This window comes from Leucopleurus acutus, assembly GCF_964270905.1.
Source record: "Leucopleurus acutus genome assembly, chromosome: 16".
In the NCBI taxonomy this organism is placed as follows: domain Eukaryota; kingdom Metazoa; phylum Chordata; class Mammalia; order Artiodactyla; family Delphinidae; genus Leucopleurus; species Leucopleurus acutus.
In genome coordinates this window covers 70,133,282-70,152,339 of record NC_139158.1, presented here as the reverse complement: position 1 = coordinate 70,152,339, position 19,058 = coordinate 70,133,282, and the positions used below count along the sequence as shown (strand labels likewise).

Genomic DNA, 19,058 nt, shown 5'->3' with positions numbered 1-19,058 from the left:
TCTCAGAATTACTTTAGTGTAACAAGGTCTCTTTGTCCCTTGGGCCTCTTTGCTCTCACCCAGCATCTTCTAGACCCTGAAATGCCAATGGAATAATGTGGATTTCCTTGAAGGTTATGTGACAAGATGGAATAAGAGGATCATATCATGAGTATACTGTAAAAGAACCTAAAGAAGACCTTTAAATATCCCAACCCTTTAACATTTTTCTTGCTACAACAGCTGGAACATCTGTCTAGTCTTCTCTGTCCTCGCCCTACTCCCTACTCTCTAGATGTGCTCTGGCCACCACCCCGTGACACACAGATGTGCACACCTTCTCCACACCCCACTCAGGGAGACAAAGCTGGTACAACAGAGTCCAGAAAACAAAAGCCAAGACCAATACTTGTCCTTCAAGCATATCCCTGGGGAGTCCTATTTCATCCCTCTAAACTAGAAATGAGGAGTATCTACTTAAAACCTGAGACACCCAAGTTGACTTTAGCTCAGATCTGATATCCCAAAGTCATTGCATCTTATGAAGGGACTAGTAGGCCTTTTAAAATCAGGGGTCAAGGAAAGGGAGAAAACGTGGGTAGGCTGGAGCCAAGGGATAGAAATACAAAGCATAAAGCTCCACTGGAGCTTTCTCTGATGGGGTGTCAATGTAGTGTCGGGAGTGTTAGCCACAATTAACCACCTACTGTGTGCAAGTCATAGGGCTGTGTGTTCACATGAGTCTCCAGTGCAATGATAGCAGTAAAGCCTGGCATTTAATATGCACTAAATAAATAGTGGTCACCATTATTACCCTTACTTAAGAAATGAAGCAGTGTAAGCTCAGATGGGTTAAATAAAGAGCTTAAGGTCCCTCAGAATTGTCACTCAGATCTAACTCCAAAGCTCATGGCATTTCCATGGCGCCATTTTGAATCTTGTCAGTACCCCAGACTGGGTGAGATTCTATGAGCCGCTGTCAGGGTCCTCTGTCTCCTATTTGTTAACCCCTTCCCATCCCTCTCTTCCAGTAACAGCTGATAATAGAACCTTTAGGGTGTGATGATGGGTCTTTGGCCTGTCTTCAGCAGGATTCAAGCTAAGTCCTGGGATCTGGAGCAGAAGGTGGGGTCCCTCAAGGAGCCCTCAGCTTTACTTCCACAATGTACCGAAGCTCATAAATGAAGAAATTAATTTGTCTTCAAGGTTATCTGATCCAGGGCCATCTTTAGCCTATCAGCATCTCTTTGCATTCAACCTTCATTGCTTTAGAAGGGAAGAAAACCAGAAAGCAAGTCTGAGGCACTCAGTATTCAGACCTCCTTCTTCTTTGCATGGTCCCAGTGTTTTTGTTAATGGCTGTCATATATACATATGAGCAAGCTCTGGAAGCTGTGAAGAGAGAAGGATCATGAATCCTCCAGTAAAAAAGCCACACTGTAGGCAGACCGGATGACAGAGGAGAAAGCAAGGGACTTCATCTTTTGTTCTGCTGGATTAGTCAGGATAAGCTAGGCTTTGCTGCAACAACAAATTAATACCTGAATCTCAGTAGTTCAGTGCCACAAAGGCTTCTTTGTTGTTATGCCATCTAGAATATAAATGGCCTCAAAGGACCCCATAGCAGGGGAGAAGTAAGTATGGAAGTAGTAACCTGGATCTTAAATACTTCACTTGGAAATAACTCATGTGACTTCCACTTACATGACCTTGATGAGACTAGAATTCTTCCATATGCCTTAAGGAGAGATGGGCCAGGCACCAGTAAACACCAGTTGTCTCTAGCACTAAATATATGAGTCCTTTTCCTATTTCTACTTCCTTTGTGTCCTGCTGAGACCCATTATCCATCACTTAACTTCTGCTACTCCACCCACTGGGAAGACTTCTCCCCGTCCCAGCACCTGTCCAGATACACCTCTGTTCCCACCCCTCATAGCTAAGCATTCCTGCTAAACAGTTGTAGCCATAAATTGTAGGGTGGGGAGGCTCCTCTGGGCCTCCCAACCAAACTAAGGCTTTAACTCTTTTTCATTTAATCCTCGAAAGAACTTCATGAGATACTTACTGTTATCCCCATTTTATAAGTAGAGAAATTGAAACTCCAAAATGTGTGTAATTTTCCAAGTGACACAGCTAGTAAATGAAAAATACTAAGCTAGAATTTCATTTATCCATTTAGTTTTGAGTGCAACTTAATATTGATATGTGGTCTCTCGTCTCCTAGAGGTTAAGAAGTTTGTCTTTGGATTTGGACAGTCTTTGACTCCAGGCTAGAAAATGTACTTAACTGCTCTGTGTCTCAGTTTCCCCACCTATGAAACAGTGACAATAACACCAAAAACTTCACGGGGCTAATTAAGAAGTTAATGAGCACATCAAGTGCTTAGTGCTATGCCTGGCTATAATAAGCACTCAACAAATAGTAAGTAGTGAGGGAGCCAACCAAGAGTAATTATATCAATACGCTATGATGAGGGCTATGGTGAAGGTAAATTCAGGACGCTGTGGAAGCACAGAGAAGAGACACATAAGTCAATGTAGGGCGTACCTTCTCAGGTATGTGGTCACTGAGACAAAGTTTTGAAAGAAGAGTGACAATTATCATATTGAACAAGGCTGGAGAGTAAGACAGGGAGGTCTTCTGAGCTGAGGAATGTACACGTGCAGATCACTGGAGGCAAGAGAGGTGGCCACTGAACTTGAATGGGACGGGGTTCCTTTGAACCATGGCTAGAATGCCAGTGTGACCACAGGAGGCTGGGAGGGATCAGAGGTGAGGCTGGAGTGGTAAGCAAGGCCAGGACACTAAGGACACTGCATTAGCCCCGTGGCGTCTAGAGGAGCAATGATTGTCCTGAGACAGTGTGAGCCCTTGGAGGTGCTCAGCAGGCTGCCTTTGTCGCGAAGGCTACCCTAATTACAGCTTAGAAACTGGACCAGAGAACGGAGACTGAGGCAAGGATAAGGCTGGAGCAGGGAAGAACAGGTAGGAGGCTGCTGAAAGAGGCCAGATGGGGATTTGAGTCACCTCTTCTCTCAGCCTTCTGTTTCTTTTTCTGACATGCCAGGCCAGCAGTCTTTGTCTTGCCTGCCTCAAAAGGTTGGGGGCACATTTACTAAAAACACGTGCTTAGAACAGGGGTCGGCAAGCTTTCCTGTGAAGGGCCAGATAGCGACTTTCAGTTTTTCAGGCCATATGGTCTCTGTCTCCACTTTGTCATCGTAGCACAAAAGCAGCCGTAGATAATGCATGTAAAACGAGTGTGGCTGTGTTCCAATAAAAATGTATTTATGGGGCTTCCCTGGTGGCGCAGTGGTTGAGAGTCTGCCTGCCGATGCAGGGGACGCGGGTTCGTGCCCCGGTCTGGGAAGATCCCACGTGCCGCGGAGCGGCTGGGCCCGTGAGTCATGGCCGCTGAGCCAGCGTGTCCGGAGCCTGTGCTCCGCAACGGGAGAGGCCACAGCAGGGAGAGGCCGGCATAACGCAAAAAAAAACAAAAAAAAAAATGTATTTATGGACACCGAAATTTGAATTTTATATAATTTTCATGTGTCACAAAATATTACTCTTCTTTTTATTTTTTTTCCCAGCCATTAAAAAGTGTAAAAACCATCTTCACCAGTGGGCACGCAGAAAACAGTGGGTGGCCAGATTTGGCCTACCAGCTATAGTAGTTTCCTATAAAACTAGAACGTGATCTGAAAGTGGTGAAGTTGGACTTAGAATGTGGTTTGAAAATGGTGAAGTTCCCCATACCTTTGAGGGAGGAGTATTATGATTACCGTTGACTGGTGGTTACAGTTTGACGTATTTCACAGCTGTTGGTAAATCTTGCCATTTGTGTGAATTTTTGAAATTACGTATTTCCTGTTTATCAGTTGGTCTGGGATGTCCTGCCCCTCTCTCCATTTTGTGTAAGGACTTTATACAGTTTTGTTGATGAATCACTAGAGAAACATGCAGCCTTTGACGGGGCCTAGGACACCTTCCTGCTTTTTGATTCAGTTTCGACGGGCAAGTAGTGGGTTCAAAAGGACAGAACGTTGAAGTCATACAAACCAGGATCTGAATACTGCCTCTGCCAGTGCATAGTTCTGTGGCCTTGAGCAAGTTATATCAATTTTCTGATTCATCCTTCCTTCATTCATTTATTCAACCCTGAGTACCTACTGTGCAGCTCCACCACAATGCCACAGCAGGACATTTGTAAATGACGAGTAAATGACAGTGACTGATTTCAAGGAGACTCAGAATGGCGGGGGTGGCAGCCGCTTAAAATACAGTGAGGTTATTGCTTGGGGAAGGGAAGACCAGGGTGTTCGGGGAAGACAGAAGAAGGGCATCTGACCCATATATGGTGGGTCTCCCAGAGCGAAGGACTTCTGAACCGACACCTGGAGATGAACAGTCGTCATCCAGGTGAAGAGGCAGGAAGGGGGTATTTCCACACCAAGTGACCAGCCTAGGTAAGGCCTGCCGACAAGAAGGTGGGCCGGGGGGCGCTGCTGATGAGGGAAAGGAGTTTATTGTGCTCGGGACAGAGCACAGAGTGTGGTGGTGGGAGAGAGGCTGGAGGGGCGGGCAGGGAACTCATCACTGACGGTCTGTGAACTGGGTTAAGGAGGTTGAAATTGACCTGGAGCACAACAGGGTCACTGATGCGTTTCGACTGAAGGATGGAGAAGGGACTGAAGGGGACAGGACTGGAGGCGGGAGGACCAGCAGGGGCTGCTTCAATAACCCAAGCGAAACAGGAGGATGTCTTGAACGGAGTGGAGATGAAATTGGAGAGAAGGGGGCAGCTTCAGTACCTTTTCTGGAGTAGAATTAAGAAGGCATGCCAAGTGATGAGAAGTGGGAGATCAGTAAAAAGGAGAGGTAAAGGACGACTCCCAGGCTTGTAGACGGCGTGGCTACGTGGATGGTGACGCCATTTACTAAGAAAGGGAAGATGGGGAGAAGATGTCTGGGTGGAAAGGCTGTGGGTTCGTTTATCATAATACTGACCTTTCTGGGTTGTTCTAAGTCTTAGAAACATTGTATGTGAAGTACCTGGCAGAGTCCCTGGCGTGTGGTGGGTGCTTGATAAATGGTGACTCTTATTATTTCATTAAAAAAAAATCTATTTCAGGCCCTGTTTTGTTAGATCATGATGTTCTTTTGCTGTTTAGCCTGAGCTCTTCAGAGCCACGAGAATTGCAGTTTTGTTCACCGCACTGCACGTGTTCATGTGTGTTTCTTTCTCTCCTTCTCTTCTGCTGCCTGGGGACTGGCTTCCTTGCGGTCAGCACCAATGGGCAGCGCCCAGGTGACCCCGGGGACTCCACTCTGCCTTCTCACCACAGGTGATCACCAGAGCCCTGGGCGGGGGGGAGGGGAGCGAGAGCAGCCTGTGCTCAGTGGTCCCTGGAGGCCAGGTGCACCCGAGAGGAACTGGCAGTCTCTCCATCCCACCCACATATCCACCCACGCAGCCGTCCCTCCACCCCCCCATCCCTCCCTCCCTCCCTCCCTCCCTCTATCCATCCATCCATCTATTCATCCATTCACCCATTCTACTAATATATACAAAGTACCTACTATGTGCCAGGCACTGCTCTAAGCGTTGAGGTATATAGTGATGAGCAAAATAAAACCTATTCCTGTACCTTTGGGGGAGGGGAAAGAGCCGTTCAACCAAAAAAAAAAAAAAACTACACAAATAAATGGACAGCTGCAACTCTGAGTCACGCTACAAAGAAGAGATGTGTGGTGTTCAAAATAAACCAACAAACATACCTGGAGCTCAGGGAATGATTCCCAGGGGAAGTGACAGCTGAGCTGTGGTCTGAGGTTGGGGGAAAATTGACCTACCTTATCTGTGCTTAGATCTGGCTATGACCCCCACACCATCTGCCATTTGTCTTGCACAGGTCACTTCAGTATGATGATTCCCACCTCTCCTATCTGTTAAGTAAGAGTAATAATGCTTCCCTCTTAGGGAGCACCGTTTTCTTACAGACTTTGCACCTGCAGAGTCTTCTGCAGCCGTATCCTGAGATGAAACAAGATAATGAATATGAAAAAGGGTGCTATGGGAACACCCAGTCTAAATAAATAGTGTAGGTATTTATTTGAAGCAAATACCAGCCCCTTCCCTGTAGCACACTGTATTTCAATCTCATTTCATATAAACTTCCGCTGCTCTTCAAAGATTGGGATGCAGAACCCATCAGACGCTGATGCCCATCATGGAGCCCCAGAGACAGAAGAGACCCTGCTGACATAGAGATCTCTACTGCGGGGGTCCTTCCTGGTCAGTGGAGGCTTCTTAGAGATTTCAGATCTTTAACTGGCACCTCTCTCAAATTTCTTGCTCAGACAGCGGTCTCCCCTCTGCTAGTCCCTGACTGGTCAGTGTGTCATGGTGGGAAAGGGGATACATCATGCAAGGATGACATGAGTCCAGCCGTCCAGTACCTCATAGTCCACTTCTGTTCACCCCCTTTCCCAAACTCGGAAACTTCACTGCTCAGTGAAGCACTGCTTCACTGCTTCACTGTCTTAGCCTGGGTTTCCCACACACAGAGCCTGAGATGGGGATTCTTGTGCAAATTATTCACTGATGAGTATTCTCAGAAGAAAGAAAGTGAGGGAGGTGGGATAGGGCCGGGGAAGAAGCCAAGGGAGGATGTGGAGACTGTGTCAGCTGAGCCCACGGGGGCTCTGGAGTGTGGACTCTTATCACTGGGGCGTCCCCACTTTGAGGCAGGGGCTCCAGCATTTGTGCCGCTGTGTCAGTTTAGCCGTTGCCCGTGTCCTGGCGAGGCAGCTTCACTTTGCCTTATGGCAGTTCTGCAGGGAGGGAGGTGGCTGTGAGCTCTTAGCAGCCAGCACCCCCCCCCCAACCAGCTGGAGATTAGTGCACCAGCCCAGGAAAGGAGATCTGAGCAGAGCCTTCACAGCATTCACGACAGCCAAGTTCTGTCCCCGCCTTTGTGCCTGCCATCAAGCCCCATAGCCCAGCATGTCACCATCAACACCCTAGGAATGTCGTCACAGCCACTCCCTAGTTATATGACCTCAAGTAAGTTGCACAGCCTTTGTTTCACCTGCAAAATGAATCGTCACACCTACTGCAGAGTCATACTCAAGATTGCATTAGGTGACCCTAGAGAGTACCCTGCTCTCCAGGCCTTCATCAAATGTCAGGCTCCTACCCCATCCCGTCAAAGGCCCCCAGCCTCACTCTCACCCCAAAGGAGGTGGCAGTTGCAGACGGATGCACGGTGACAGTGAGAAGAGAGTGGTTCCTACCACATGCCCACACCCAGTGTACCAAGGAAACAGTGCTTCTCTGGAGGGTGCAAATAGCTCCCTTCCTGCTGGGCCATTGTTTTCCGGGCTCTCTTCAAGTCCGCAGTCCTGTAATGTTTTCTTTAAACAGAGTCAATCCCATATCAGGCACATTTGTTTTACCTCTTGCCTTCTGAGGCATCTGAACGCTCCCTCTCTGACAGGTTTATTTCATTGTGTTGCATTTATTTCCACGCCTTTCTCAGCCTCGTTTGATGGGTGAGGTGCCCGCGAGTATTTCGAGCAGGCTGTCCCTTTCCAAGGGCGTTTTTGTTAATGCTCATCCCCTGGTAGCAATAACGGCTGATGTGAATAATAACCACCCGGGTCTGAGTAATGGAGACATTAGACCGTGAATACAAGCAGCCTCTTCGCATCAGCACCAACTCAGAGGACTGTGGAAGCCGGTTGTGGAGCAAGGGGGCAGGCTGGCTTTTAGAGTGAGCGGATGAGTGCAAGTCTCAGCTCAGCCACTTCTTGCGAGTCATTGCTCTAGTGTGGGCTTCATTCTCTCCATCAGGAGAAGCAAGGTTACCAACACCCCTGGCCATCATTAATGGTGAGAACTGTGTGTGATAACTCCGACTAGTTCTTCAGGTCTTCCTGACTTACTGGCTTTTCCTTCAAGGAATTCATGCTCTAGGGTAGGGTTTCTCAACCTCAGCACTAGTGACATTTGGGGACAGATAAGTCTTAGTTGTGGGAGGCTGTCCTGTGCACTGTAGGATGTTTAGCAAATCCCTAAACCCATTAGATGCCAGGAGCACTTGATTCCCCAACTAGGACAGCAAGTACATCTCCTGACACAGCCAGATATCCCCTGAGGGGCAAAAGCACCCCCTGCTGAAAACCTCCAGAGTTGCACTGTGTTCAGTAGATATAGCATCTCAGACATGTATGCATTTTGAAATTTTTTAGAGTCACATTAAAGTACAAAGGAACAGGGGAAATTCATTTTAATAAATTTTATTTAACCCAATGTCTACAAAATATTATCATTTTAACATGTAAGCAATATTTTAAAATTACTAATGAAAGATATGTTGCATTTTTTTTTTTAGCACTAAGTCTTTGAAATCTGGTGTCAATTTTATACTTACAGCACTTTGCAATTCAGATGCTACATTTTAAACAGTTAATAATAAAGTATTATCCTAAAAAGATAAACATTGTGTTTAACAAAATATACTTTACAGTGTTCCCATGTTACAATTTAAATTATTGGAGATAAATTTTAAAATTCAGTTCCTCCTTCACACTAGACGCACTTCAAGCACTCAGTAACCACGTGTGGCTTAGTGGCTATCATCTTAGACAGCGCAGATGCAGAGATAACTAGGAATTTAGGATTAGCACATACAAACTACTGTATATAAAACAGATAAACAACAAGGTCCTATTATATAGCATAGGGAACTATATTCAGTATCTTGTAATGACCTATAATGGAAAAGGATCTGAAAAAAGAATATATATATTGATATAAAACTGAATCACTCTGCTCTACACCAGAAACTAATACAACATTGTAAATCAACTATACTTCAATTTTTAAAAATTAAAAAAAAACTAACAAAATGGCTTGACCATCTGTGAGCCTAGTTGGTAGACAGAGTGCAGAGGGTCAATAAATGTTCAGTTCTTTTTATTCCATTTAGACACACCCCCAGGCGACATTCAGCAATATCTGGAAATGTATTTAGTTGTCACAGCTGGGTATGAGGCGTTACTGGCATGTAGTGGGCAGAGGCCAGGGATGCTTCCATCGAAAAACATAAGGTAAAACCTCTTATGGTCAGGGTTGGGTGTTTTTCTGTAGTGGGATGACTTGCGACTGCAATGAACAGATGACTAGTTATTTAACATTTCAGCTGAAGGACCAGGTGGACCCCAGACCCACCATCACTGAAACAGTGCTTTTCTAGCCCCTGCAGTAGCTTGGCCAGGCCTCCAGGGGGCGCTCTGGGAGACTGAGCCCAGTAGGAGACTGGCAGCACCCAATCTGGAGGCTAGAATGGATGCAACGAAAGTAAGCCAGGTAGCCCTGCTCCGTCCGGTCTGAACCCGCAGGCTGGCCCATAGTCACTGCCTTGCCCATGCTGAGTGCCCGTTGTCCATTCTCCCTGGGGAGGAGGGCCTTGGGACAAGCCCTCACGTGGAGCCCAAACTCTGTTCCTTAAAACTGGGGAACTTTGGCAAATCACTGAGCCTTTCTGAGCCTTGGTTTCCTTTCTATGATGTAGTAAGGATGAGTCCCTGCCCTGCCTGGCTCAGTCATGACCAAGGTCAGCAGACAAAGTGGATGCATTTCCAGCAGGGCTCCTGGTTTGAGAGGGTGCCAGGTACAACTCCACTCTATCATTCCCTCCTTTGCACTTCATGTTAAAACTCTCTGTTGTTATTTTCCTGGCAAGTCTTTAAATCAGGACCTTGCCACAGTGACAGGATTCAGGCCATAATATGCTCTCTGGGACTGCTCTGCAGCTAACTGCCTCTAAAGCAACTTTCCCAGGGATGTCTTGTAAATCTTGGATCCAGGTAGAAAGAGTTTGAGCCCTTGGGGCAAGGCTGTGTGGCTGAGAGCAGATGGGGAAGCAGCACGGCAGCCTTAGGGAAGGCCCAGCAGGATGCCTGGTGCCCCTGGCAGGCTTGGACATCCTGGGGAGTGAGCGACCCTCCCAGGGGGGTTCTGCCCTCTGGCAGGGGTTGATGGATGGTGTGAGAAGAGGAGCTAGAGGCAGGAGGACCAGATGAAGCTCTCTGGAAAAGACTTTAAACCTGTACATCCACCATGATGGGGCTGTGCTTGGCGGAGAGAGGTGGAAGACAGGCAGTGGGAGTGCAGCCTGCTGGCTGGAGACAGGTGGCAGCTCTGGGGGACAGTGGCACCAGGAGTGTTCAACATGATGATGAAAAGAACAATAAAATAGTAAATATGTGTTACATCCTTCTTACGTCCCGTGGAATGTGCTGAGGGTTTCATATTATTAATGTACTGAAACTTCTCAACAACTCTACCATGTAGGGTACCATTAGCATTCTCATTTTATAGATAAGGAAACTGTATCTTATAGATAAGAAGTCTGAGGCTCTGGTGACTGAAAATCACACAACTCGGAAATGATGAAATGGGATTTGAACCTAGGTCTCTGGAAAGTCTGTAATCTTACCCGCTATGCTCTATACCCATGGCCAGTATTAGTGAGCACCCATTACATGCCTGGGACCGAGAACTACCATGATCCAGGGCTGTGCCTCAAAAACTATATCACATACTAGCTGTGGGACTTTGAGCCTCAGAGCGATTACACAGTTTGCCCCATTTCCTTGTCTGCAAAATGGGGACACTAATAATTGCTAGTTGCTGAGAGGAATACATGAGAAATAAACTTTAAGTGCTTAGACTTGTGCTGTCATTCTTATCCTAAACCCATTTTACAGGTGAGGAAACTGAGATCCAGAGAGGAGGGAAGCAGAGAATCTGGCGACATTGGTGACATTCAGGCAGGTGGCTGGGCCAGAACTGTGGCCCAGCCTGAGAAACACAGAGGATGGGGGTGAGAGGTAAGAACCCACCAGAGCCCCAGGTCTGAGGCACCTAAAGTGCCCAGCAGGATTCACAAACCAGGGCTCATTAGGGAGTTGGGACATACAAGGTGGGAGGCTGGACACAGCAGCGCAGCAACCCCAGCTGCAGAGATGGCCCAAAGCAAGAGCAGGATGGAGAGTGAGGCAGCACGATGCTGAAGTCCTTAGACCTGGGCATCCTCCAGTTCCCCTTGATGGAGGCTTCAGTTGGTCCCAGAGCACAGTCCGGGGCTGCACCTGCAGAATAGGGGCGGAATACCTGAAGAACAGCTGGGGGTCAGGGAGGCAGGTGGTAATCAGGAGCCAGGTGGTCACCGCAGAACCTCCTCAGCTTTTCCGTTTGGCTGCCCAGGTGGCTGCAGGCAGACTCTATGAAGCAGGGAAGGAGTCGAGTACTCAGTCAAGTGCACCAGAGTGTCACCTTTGTCAGTAGTCTTACAGCAGATGTTCACAGCCTGACAGACACCGGGGTCTTGGAACACCATTCTGACTGCCAGCTTCTGCTACCACTCTCCCAATGGACTCAAAAGACAGTGCAGAAGAGGAAGGCATCTTGCTGGGGTGCCCTATCCCCTGTGGAGTGTTCTGTAGCATGTGAATGTCTGTGTTTCCTATAAAGCAAGCATCCAAGCAAGGTGCATGTAAGAGACTGAGGCCCTCACTACACCTTTTTCTCTCTTGGGATATTCTCCTTAGACCAAGGAGAAATCCGTCTCCAGTCTGCTATCCAAACTGCCATGAAATTCAGATTCAGGGGCTTCCCTGGTGGCGCAGTGGTTGAGAGTCCACCTGCCAATGCAGGGGACACGGGTTTGTGCCCCGGTCTGGGGGGATCCCACATGCCGCGGAGCAGCTGGGCCCGTGAGCCATGGCCGCTGAGCCTGCGCGTCCGGAGCCTGTGCTCCGCAACGGGAGTGGCCACAGCAGTGAGAGGCCCGCGTACCGGAAAAAAAAAAAAAATTCAGATTCAGAAACCCAGCGTCATCCTTGACCTCTCTCTCCCTGTCTTTAATTTTCAGTTAGTCATCAGGTCTGTCCAGTATTTGCCTCCGAAATCTCTTCTGCATCTTTCCCTTCTTGCTCACTGCTGCGACTCATGTTTGAGATTCATAAAGTCTTCATCAGATTAGTGTAACAGCTTCCAAAGTGGTCTCCCTATCATCACGCTGGTCCTTTCCGATGTACGCTCCACAGAAGACAAGCGATCACCCCGAAATAAGAGTCTGATCCTGATTAAGATGCTCCCAAGATTCCCTTTGTGCTCGGGGACAATTAGCCTGATTCGAAAGCCCTTCGCTCTCTAGTCGCTGACCCTTCCCCATCTCCCCACCTCTATTTCCTCCTTGGTGCCCAGCGCCACCCTCACACTGGTTATGTACATAGGACCTGCCTTATCACACTCTGCTCCCTTTGCCGGATGACCTCCCTGCATGGTCTGCCTTAGTCGCCCCCTGGAATCAAATTCAGACAGCGTGATCTCTGCAAAGCCTTCCCAGATCCCCACTGTCTCAGGCTGCACCTAAAGAAGATGGTCAACTGGCCAGGCCAGTGGGCACCGAGGACACCCCCTCAGCCCTGAGTGGGGTTCCTCTCCAACAGGGCACACATTCTCATTACAAGTGCTTGTTTTGGAACTGTCTGGTTTCTGTCACCTCTTTCCCTCTGCCCAGCACATACATAGTGGTCATTTACCTGTCCCCAGGCACGAATGGACTAATAAATGAGCAGGTAGAGTATGTGCCAGGCACGGCGCACCGCCCCGCCCTACCTTCGGCCTCCACCCTGTGATGCGTCAAGCCCCCCATCTACCATTTTGTTAGGTTTATTGTGAGTCACGGAGCACTGGTTTTCAGTCCAGTATTTGAACTCCATGCAGCCCCATCTGCCCAGCTTCCTAGAGACTGATTCTCTGGAGCCTTTGAATAGGATTCCCCAAAATCCACTGGTCCAGCCCTGCTGAGCCCAGTACCCAGCCTGGACCCGCATGGTGCTGACCCAGGAGAGGTCAGGCTGGGGACAGGAATCATGCCCATCCCAGAGAGACCTGTCCCCAGACTCTGTGTCCGTGTGAGTGAGAACCGACCGGGCAAACATTCTGGACCTCAGCTTTTTCCCTCTATCATCTGCTAATAGCAGAGCTGCTTTTCTCTCCATCCTTTGGGGAGGCGGGTAGATCAGCTTTTAGTACAGAACACGGTGATTCAGTGTTTCTGCTTTCAAAAGCCAAGGGGCAAAGGCTAGAAGAAAGAAAACATGTTCATGGTGGATTTGGCTGGAATCTCAACAATCGATGCGGCTCCCACTGCTGGTTTTATTACCCTCACTCAGCTGCGTTGCACTAATCTGAATTCTGTGCTGCGTGTTCTCTCTGATCCTGCCCGTGCTTTCACTAATCCCTGCTATAGATTTCTCTCTCTCCCTCCCACAAGCCTTCTCTCCTTTCCAGGCACCTTGATACTTGCTGTAAGCTGCATATTCCAGAGGTATGATCTGGGCAGAGCTGCCCCGGCTGGTCAAATCTTCTCTTCCCCTCCCCATTCCTGCCCCTTTGTGGCAGGTACCATGTTCACCCCTTAGGGGATCAATTTGGCCGAAATCAGTTGGAATGAATTGGATTATGTTTCTGAGTAAGAGCCTTAGGGACACCTTGGCCCCTGGTACATCCCGCTGTGCTGTTCAGACAAATAAAGCCAGGACCTACTGTCCTTCCAGAAGCCTCCTGTTCCACTCGGCCCATGACCAAGCAGGAGTTTCCCATCCCTTTTACTGTGTGCTCTCCGTTTGACACCATTCCTGTTTGAATTTACTTAGTGAAATGCTAACACCTCCCTCCCATTTGCAGCCCCTTCCCAGGCTGTTTGAATCATGACTCAGCATAATCTGGGGTTATGGGTTGAATTGTGTCCCTCACAAAAGATGTGTTGAAGGAGAACTAACCCCCAGTTCCTGTGAAGGTGACTTTATTTAGAAAGAAGGTCTTTGCAGATATAATTAGTTAAGATGAAGTCATGAAGGTGGCCCCAAATCCAATATGACTGGTGTCCTTACAAGAAAAGGAAAACATCAGGTGAAGACAGAGACACACAAGGAGAACCTACGTGACGACAGAGGTGGAGACTGGAGTGATGCCATCTACAGGCCAAGCAGTGCCGAGGGTTGCCAGCAGCTAGGAGAGGCAAGGAAAGCTTCTACCCAGCCTCAGAGGGAGCACGGCCCTGCTGACACATTGATGTCAAACTTCCAGCCTCTAAGTTTCTGTTGTTTAAGCCACCCAGGTTGTGGTAATTTATTACAACCCTAGGAAACCAATACACTTGGAAATGCGCTTGGAAATCCTGAGCATCAGGCAGCAGGCGGGGGTCCACCTTCCAGAGCCGTGCCTCTACAGCAAACAGACCTCAAGGCGGCCAAGACCAAGGGCAACATCCCAGAGAATCCCTCTGGCCCCCCTGCCCCCGCTGTGGGGTCTCCGAGTTGGCTGGACTCTGCAGTTGTCTCTCAGCGGGGCTCCCCCGTGTGGCCCTGACCCTCCCCTCTGTGATCTGCCTCCTGCATTTCAATAGCTTTAGCATCTGCTGCTGGTCACGCCCCGCCCTTGGCCTCTGCCTCACCAACCAGGCTGTTTCCCATTGTCCTGGCATCATTTGACCTGTAGGCCATCCCTGGTAGGCTTTTGTGCTGCCTCTACACTGACTGCTCCTGTGAAGGCTTCCCTTGTTCTACAGCTGCCCAGGACTGCTCTGAACTCCGCAGGAAGAATTAACAATCCATTCAGTGTGACCATTTGCTCTCTCACAGCGGCTGCCAGAGAAGGTCTAAAGGGACTATCACTTCGCCGCTGGGCCTCCGAAAGACTGTGTGTTCTCTCTCACATCTGCTCTTCAGACTAAATCCTTAATCCCCAGCGCAGGCCTTGGGTGCCCCTCACTCCCGCAGCTAAACAACTTTGAGCCCCCTGGGCTCCAGGCTCAACACACAAGTTCTGCAAGCAGGGAGCCGGCACTGTCGGCTCTGAGCTGACTCGGCCTCTCCATCCTCATCCATGGGGCAGGCTTCTTCTGGACCACAGGGAGCCGGGGTGGGGAAGGGAGGGAGGAGACCACTGGGTGGTCCACAGTGTGTCCCACACCACTGATGCCATACGGAAATCAAGCTTGTAGTCTAGTTTTGCCTAAGCAGAGTCATACACTCCCTTCGCTGTACAGACCTCACACGGAGCTTTGATGTTCAGCTTGCACACTTGTCTCCGCCACTATATAGTGAGTTCTCAGACGGCAGGGTGGTCCCCTAATCACCTTGCATGCCCAGCACCTGGCTGTACCCACACCATCATTATAATCCCAGCACCACTCACATCAGGCAATAGCTAGGACTTTTTCCCTGTGGCCAAGGGTTGAATGGGTGCTAATGAGGCCAAGGGAATGCGTGTAGTCCATTTGGAAGTCACGTAGCTTTGCCCACGTCCATGGTTGTGGGCGAAGTTTTATTTCTGGCCAAGTCCAAGCATAGCTCTAAGCATACGTTGACCCCTCACCATGGGTGCAGACTGACCAACAGATGCGCTTCAACCTCAGCCACAGGCTGGCTCTTGATCACCCCTTCGGATTTCACTCCAACCTCAGCCACATCCCAGGCTTTTTTTTTTTTTTTTTACATCTTTATTGGAGTATAATTGCTTTACAATGGTGTGTTAGTTTCTGCTTTATAGCAAAGTGAATCAGTTATACATATACATATCTTCCCATATCTCTTCCCTCTTGCGTCTCCCCCCATCCCACCCTCCCTATCCCACTCCTCTACGTGGTCACAAAGCACGGAGCTGATCTCCCTGTGCTATGCTGCTTCTTCCCACTAGCTATCTACCTAACGTTTGGTAGTGTATATATGTCCATGCCTCTCTCTTGCTTTGTCACAGCTTACCGTTCCCCCTCCCCATATCCTCGAGTCCATTCTCTAGTAGGTGTGTGTCTTTATTCCTGTCTTACCCCTAGGTTCTTCATGACATTTTTTTCCCTTAAATTCCATATATATGTGTTAGCATACGGTATTTGTCTTTCTCTTTCTGACTTACTTCACTCTGTATGACAGACTCTAGGTCTATCCACCTCATTACAAATAACTCAATTTCGTTTCTTTTTATGGCTGAGTAGTATTCCATTGTATATATGTGCCACATCTTCTTTATCCATTCATCCGATGATGGGCACTTAGGTTGTTTCCATCTCTGGGCTATTGTAAATAGAGCTGCAATGAACATTTTGGTACATGACTCTTTTTGAATTTTGGTTTTCTCAGGGTATATGCCCAGTAGTGGGATTGCTGGGTCATATGGTAGTTCTATTTGTAGTTTTTTAAGGAACCTCCATACTGTTCTCCACAGTGGCTGTATCAATTAACATTCCCACCAGCAGTGCAAGAGGGTTTCCTTTTCTCCACACCCTCTCCAGCATTATTGTTTCTAGATTTTTTGCTGATTCTGACTGGTGTGAGATGATATCTCATTGTAGTTTTGATTTGCATTTCTCTAATGATTAATGATGTTGAGCATTCTTTCATGTGTTTGTTGGCAGTCTGTATATCTTCTTTGGAGAAATGTCTATTTAGGTCCTCTGCCCATTTTTGGATTGGGTTATTTGGTTTTTTGTTATTGAGCTGCATGAGCTGCTTATAAATTTTGGAGATTAATCCTTTGTCAGTTGCTTCATTTGCAAATATTTTCTCCCATTCTGAGGGTTGTCTTTTTTCTTGTTTATGGTTTCCTTTGCTGTGCAAAAGCTTTTAAGTTTCATTAGGTCCTATTTGTTTATTTTTGTTTTTATTTCCATTTCTCTAGGAGGTGGGTCAAAAAGGATCTTGCTGTGATTTATGTCACAGAGTGTTCTGCCTATGTTTTCCTCTAAGAGTTTGATACTTTATGGCCTTACATTTAGGTCTTTAATCCATTTTGAGCTTATTTTTATGTATGGTGTTAGGGAGTGATCTGATCTCATACTTTTACATGTCCCTGTCCAGTTTTCCCAGCACCACTTATTGAAGAGGCTGTCTTTTCTCCACTGTACATTCCTGCCTCCTTTGTCAAAGATAAGATGACTATTTGTGCTTCGGTTTATCTCTGGGCTTTCTATCCTGTTCCATTGATCTATCTTTCTGTTTTTGTGCCAGTACCATACTGTCTTGATTACCGTAGCTTTGTAGTATAGTCTGAAGTCAGGGAGCCTGATTCCTCCAGCTCCGTTTTTCGTTCTCAAGATTGCTTTGGCTATTCAGGGTCTTGTGTTTCCATACAAATTGTGAAAGTTTTTGTTCTAGTTCTGTGAAAAATGCCAGTGGTAGTTTGATAGGGATTGCATTGAATCTGTAGATTGCTTTGGGTAGTAGAGTCATTTTCACAATGTTGATTCTTCCAATCCAAGAACATGGTATATCTCTCCATCTATTTGTATCATCTTTAATTTCTTTCATCAGTGTCTTATAATTTTCTGCATACAGGTCTTTTGTCTCCTTAGGTAGGTTTATTCCTAGATATTTTATTCTTTTTGTTGCAGTGGTAAATGGGAGTGTTTTCTTGATTTCACTTTCAGATTTTTCATCATTAGTGTATAGGAATGCCAGAGATTTCTGTGCATTAATTTTGTATCCTGCTACTTTGCCAAATTCATTGATTATCTCCAGTAGTTTTCTGGTAGCATCTTTAGGATTCTCTATGTATAGTATCATGTGATCTGCAAAGAGTGACAGCTTTACTTCTTCTTTTCCGATTTGGATTCCTTTTATTTCCTTTTCTTCTCTGAGTGCTGTGGCTAAAACTTCCAAAATTATGTTGAATAAGAGTGGTGACAGTGGGCAACCTTGTTTTGTTCCTGATCTTAGTGGAAATGCTTTCAGTTTTTCAAAATTGAGGACGATGTTGGCTCTGGGTTTGTCATATATGGCCTTTATTATGTTGAGGAAAGTTCCCTCTATGCCTACATTCTGCAGGGTTTTTATCATAAATGGGTGTTGAATTTTGTCAAAAGCTTGTTCTGCATCTATTGAGATGATCATATGGTTTTTCTCCTTCAATTTGTTAATATGGTGTATCACGTTGATTGATTTGCGTATATTGAAAAATCCTTGCATTCCTGGAATAAACCCCCCTTGATCATGGTGTATGATCCGTTTAATGTGCTGTTGGATTCTGTTTGCTAGTATTTTGTTGAGGATTTTTGTATCTATGTTCATCAGTGATATTGGCCTGTAGTTATCTTTCTGTGTGACATCCTTGTCTGGTTTTGGTATCAGGATGATGGTGGCCTCATAGAATGAGTTTGGGAGTGTTCCTCCCTCTGCTATATTTTGGAAGAGTTTGAGAAGGATAGGTGTTAGCTCTTCTCTAAATGTTTGATAGAATTCGCCTGTGAAGCCATTTGGTCCTGGGCTTTTGTTTGTTGGAAGATTTTTAATCACAGTTTCAATTTCAGTGCTTGTGATTGGTCTGTTCATATTTTCTATTTCTTCCTGAATCAGTCTTGGCAGGTTGTGTATTTCTAAGAATTTGTCCATTTCTTCCAGCTTGTCCATTTTCTTGGCATAGAGTTGCTTTTAGTAATCTCTCATGATCTTTTGTATTTCTGCAGTGTCAGTTGTTACTTCTCCTTTTTCATTTCTATTTCTATTGATTTGAGTCTTCTCCTTTTTTTCTTGATGAGTCTGGCTAATGGTTTATCAATTTTGTTTATCTTCTCAAAGAACCAGCTTTTAGTTTTATTGATCTTTGCTATCGTTTCCTTCATTTCTTTTTCATTTATTTCTGACCTGATCTTTATGATTTCTTTCCTTCTGCTAACTTTGGGGTTTTTTTTTTTGTTCTTCTTTCTCTAATTGCTTTAGGTGCAAGGTTAGGTTGTTTATTCGTGATGTTTCCTGTTTCGTAAGGTAGGATTGTATTGCTATAAACTTCCCTCTTAGAACTGCTTTTGCTGCATCCCGTAGATTTTGGGTCATTGTGTCTCCATTGTCATTTGTTTCTAGATATTTTATTTCCTCTTTGATTTCTTCAGTGATCACTTTGTTATTAAGTAGTGTATTGTTTAGCCTCCATGTGTTTGTATTTTTTACAGATCTTTTCCTGTAATTGATATCTAGTCTCATAGCATTATGGCCAGAAAAGATA

The 19,058-nt window shown here is 46.6% G+C and overlaps 1 protein-coding gene across 1 annotated transcript in view; it reads left to right on the top strand.

The window, feature by feature from the left end:
- Nucleotides 1-19,058, top strand: part of PTPRT (protein tyrosine phosphatase receptor type T) — a gene marked incomplete at both ends in the record, with an annotated part of 1,082,998 nt that overhangs the window by 881,220 nt on the left and 182,720 nt on the right. The window contains 1 exon segment of the mRNA XM_082857741.1: nt 5,272-5,328. Coding sequence (XP_082713867.1) covers nt 5,272-5,328 — 57 coding nt within the window.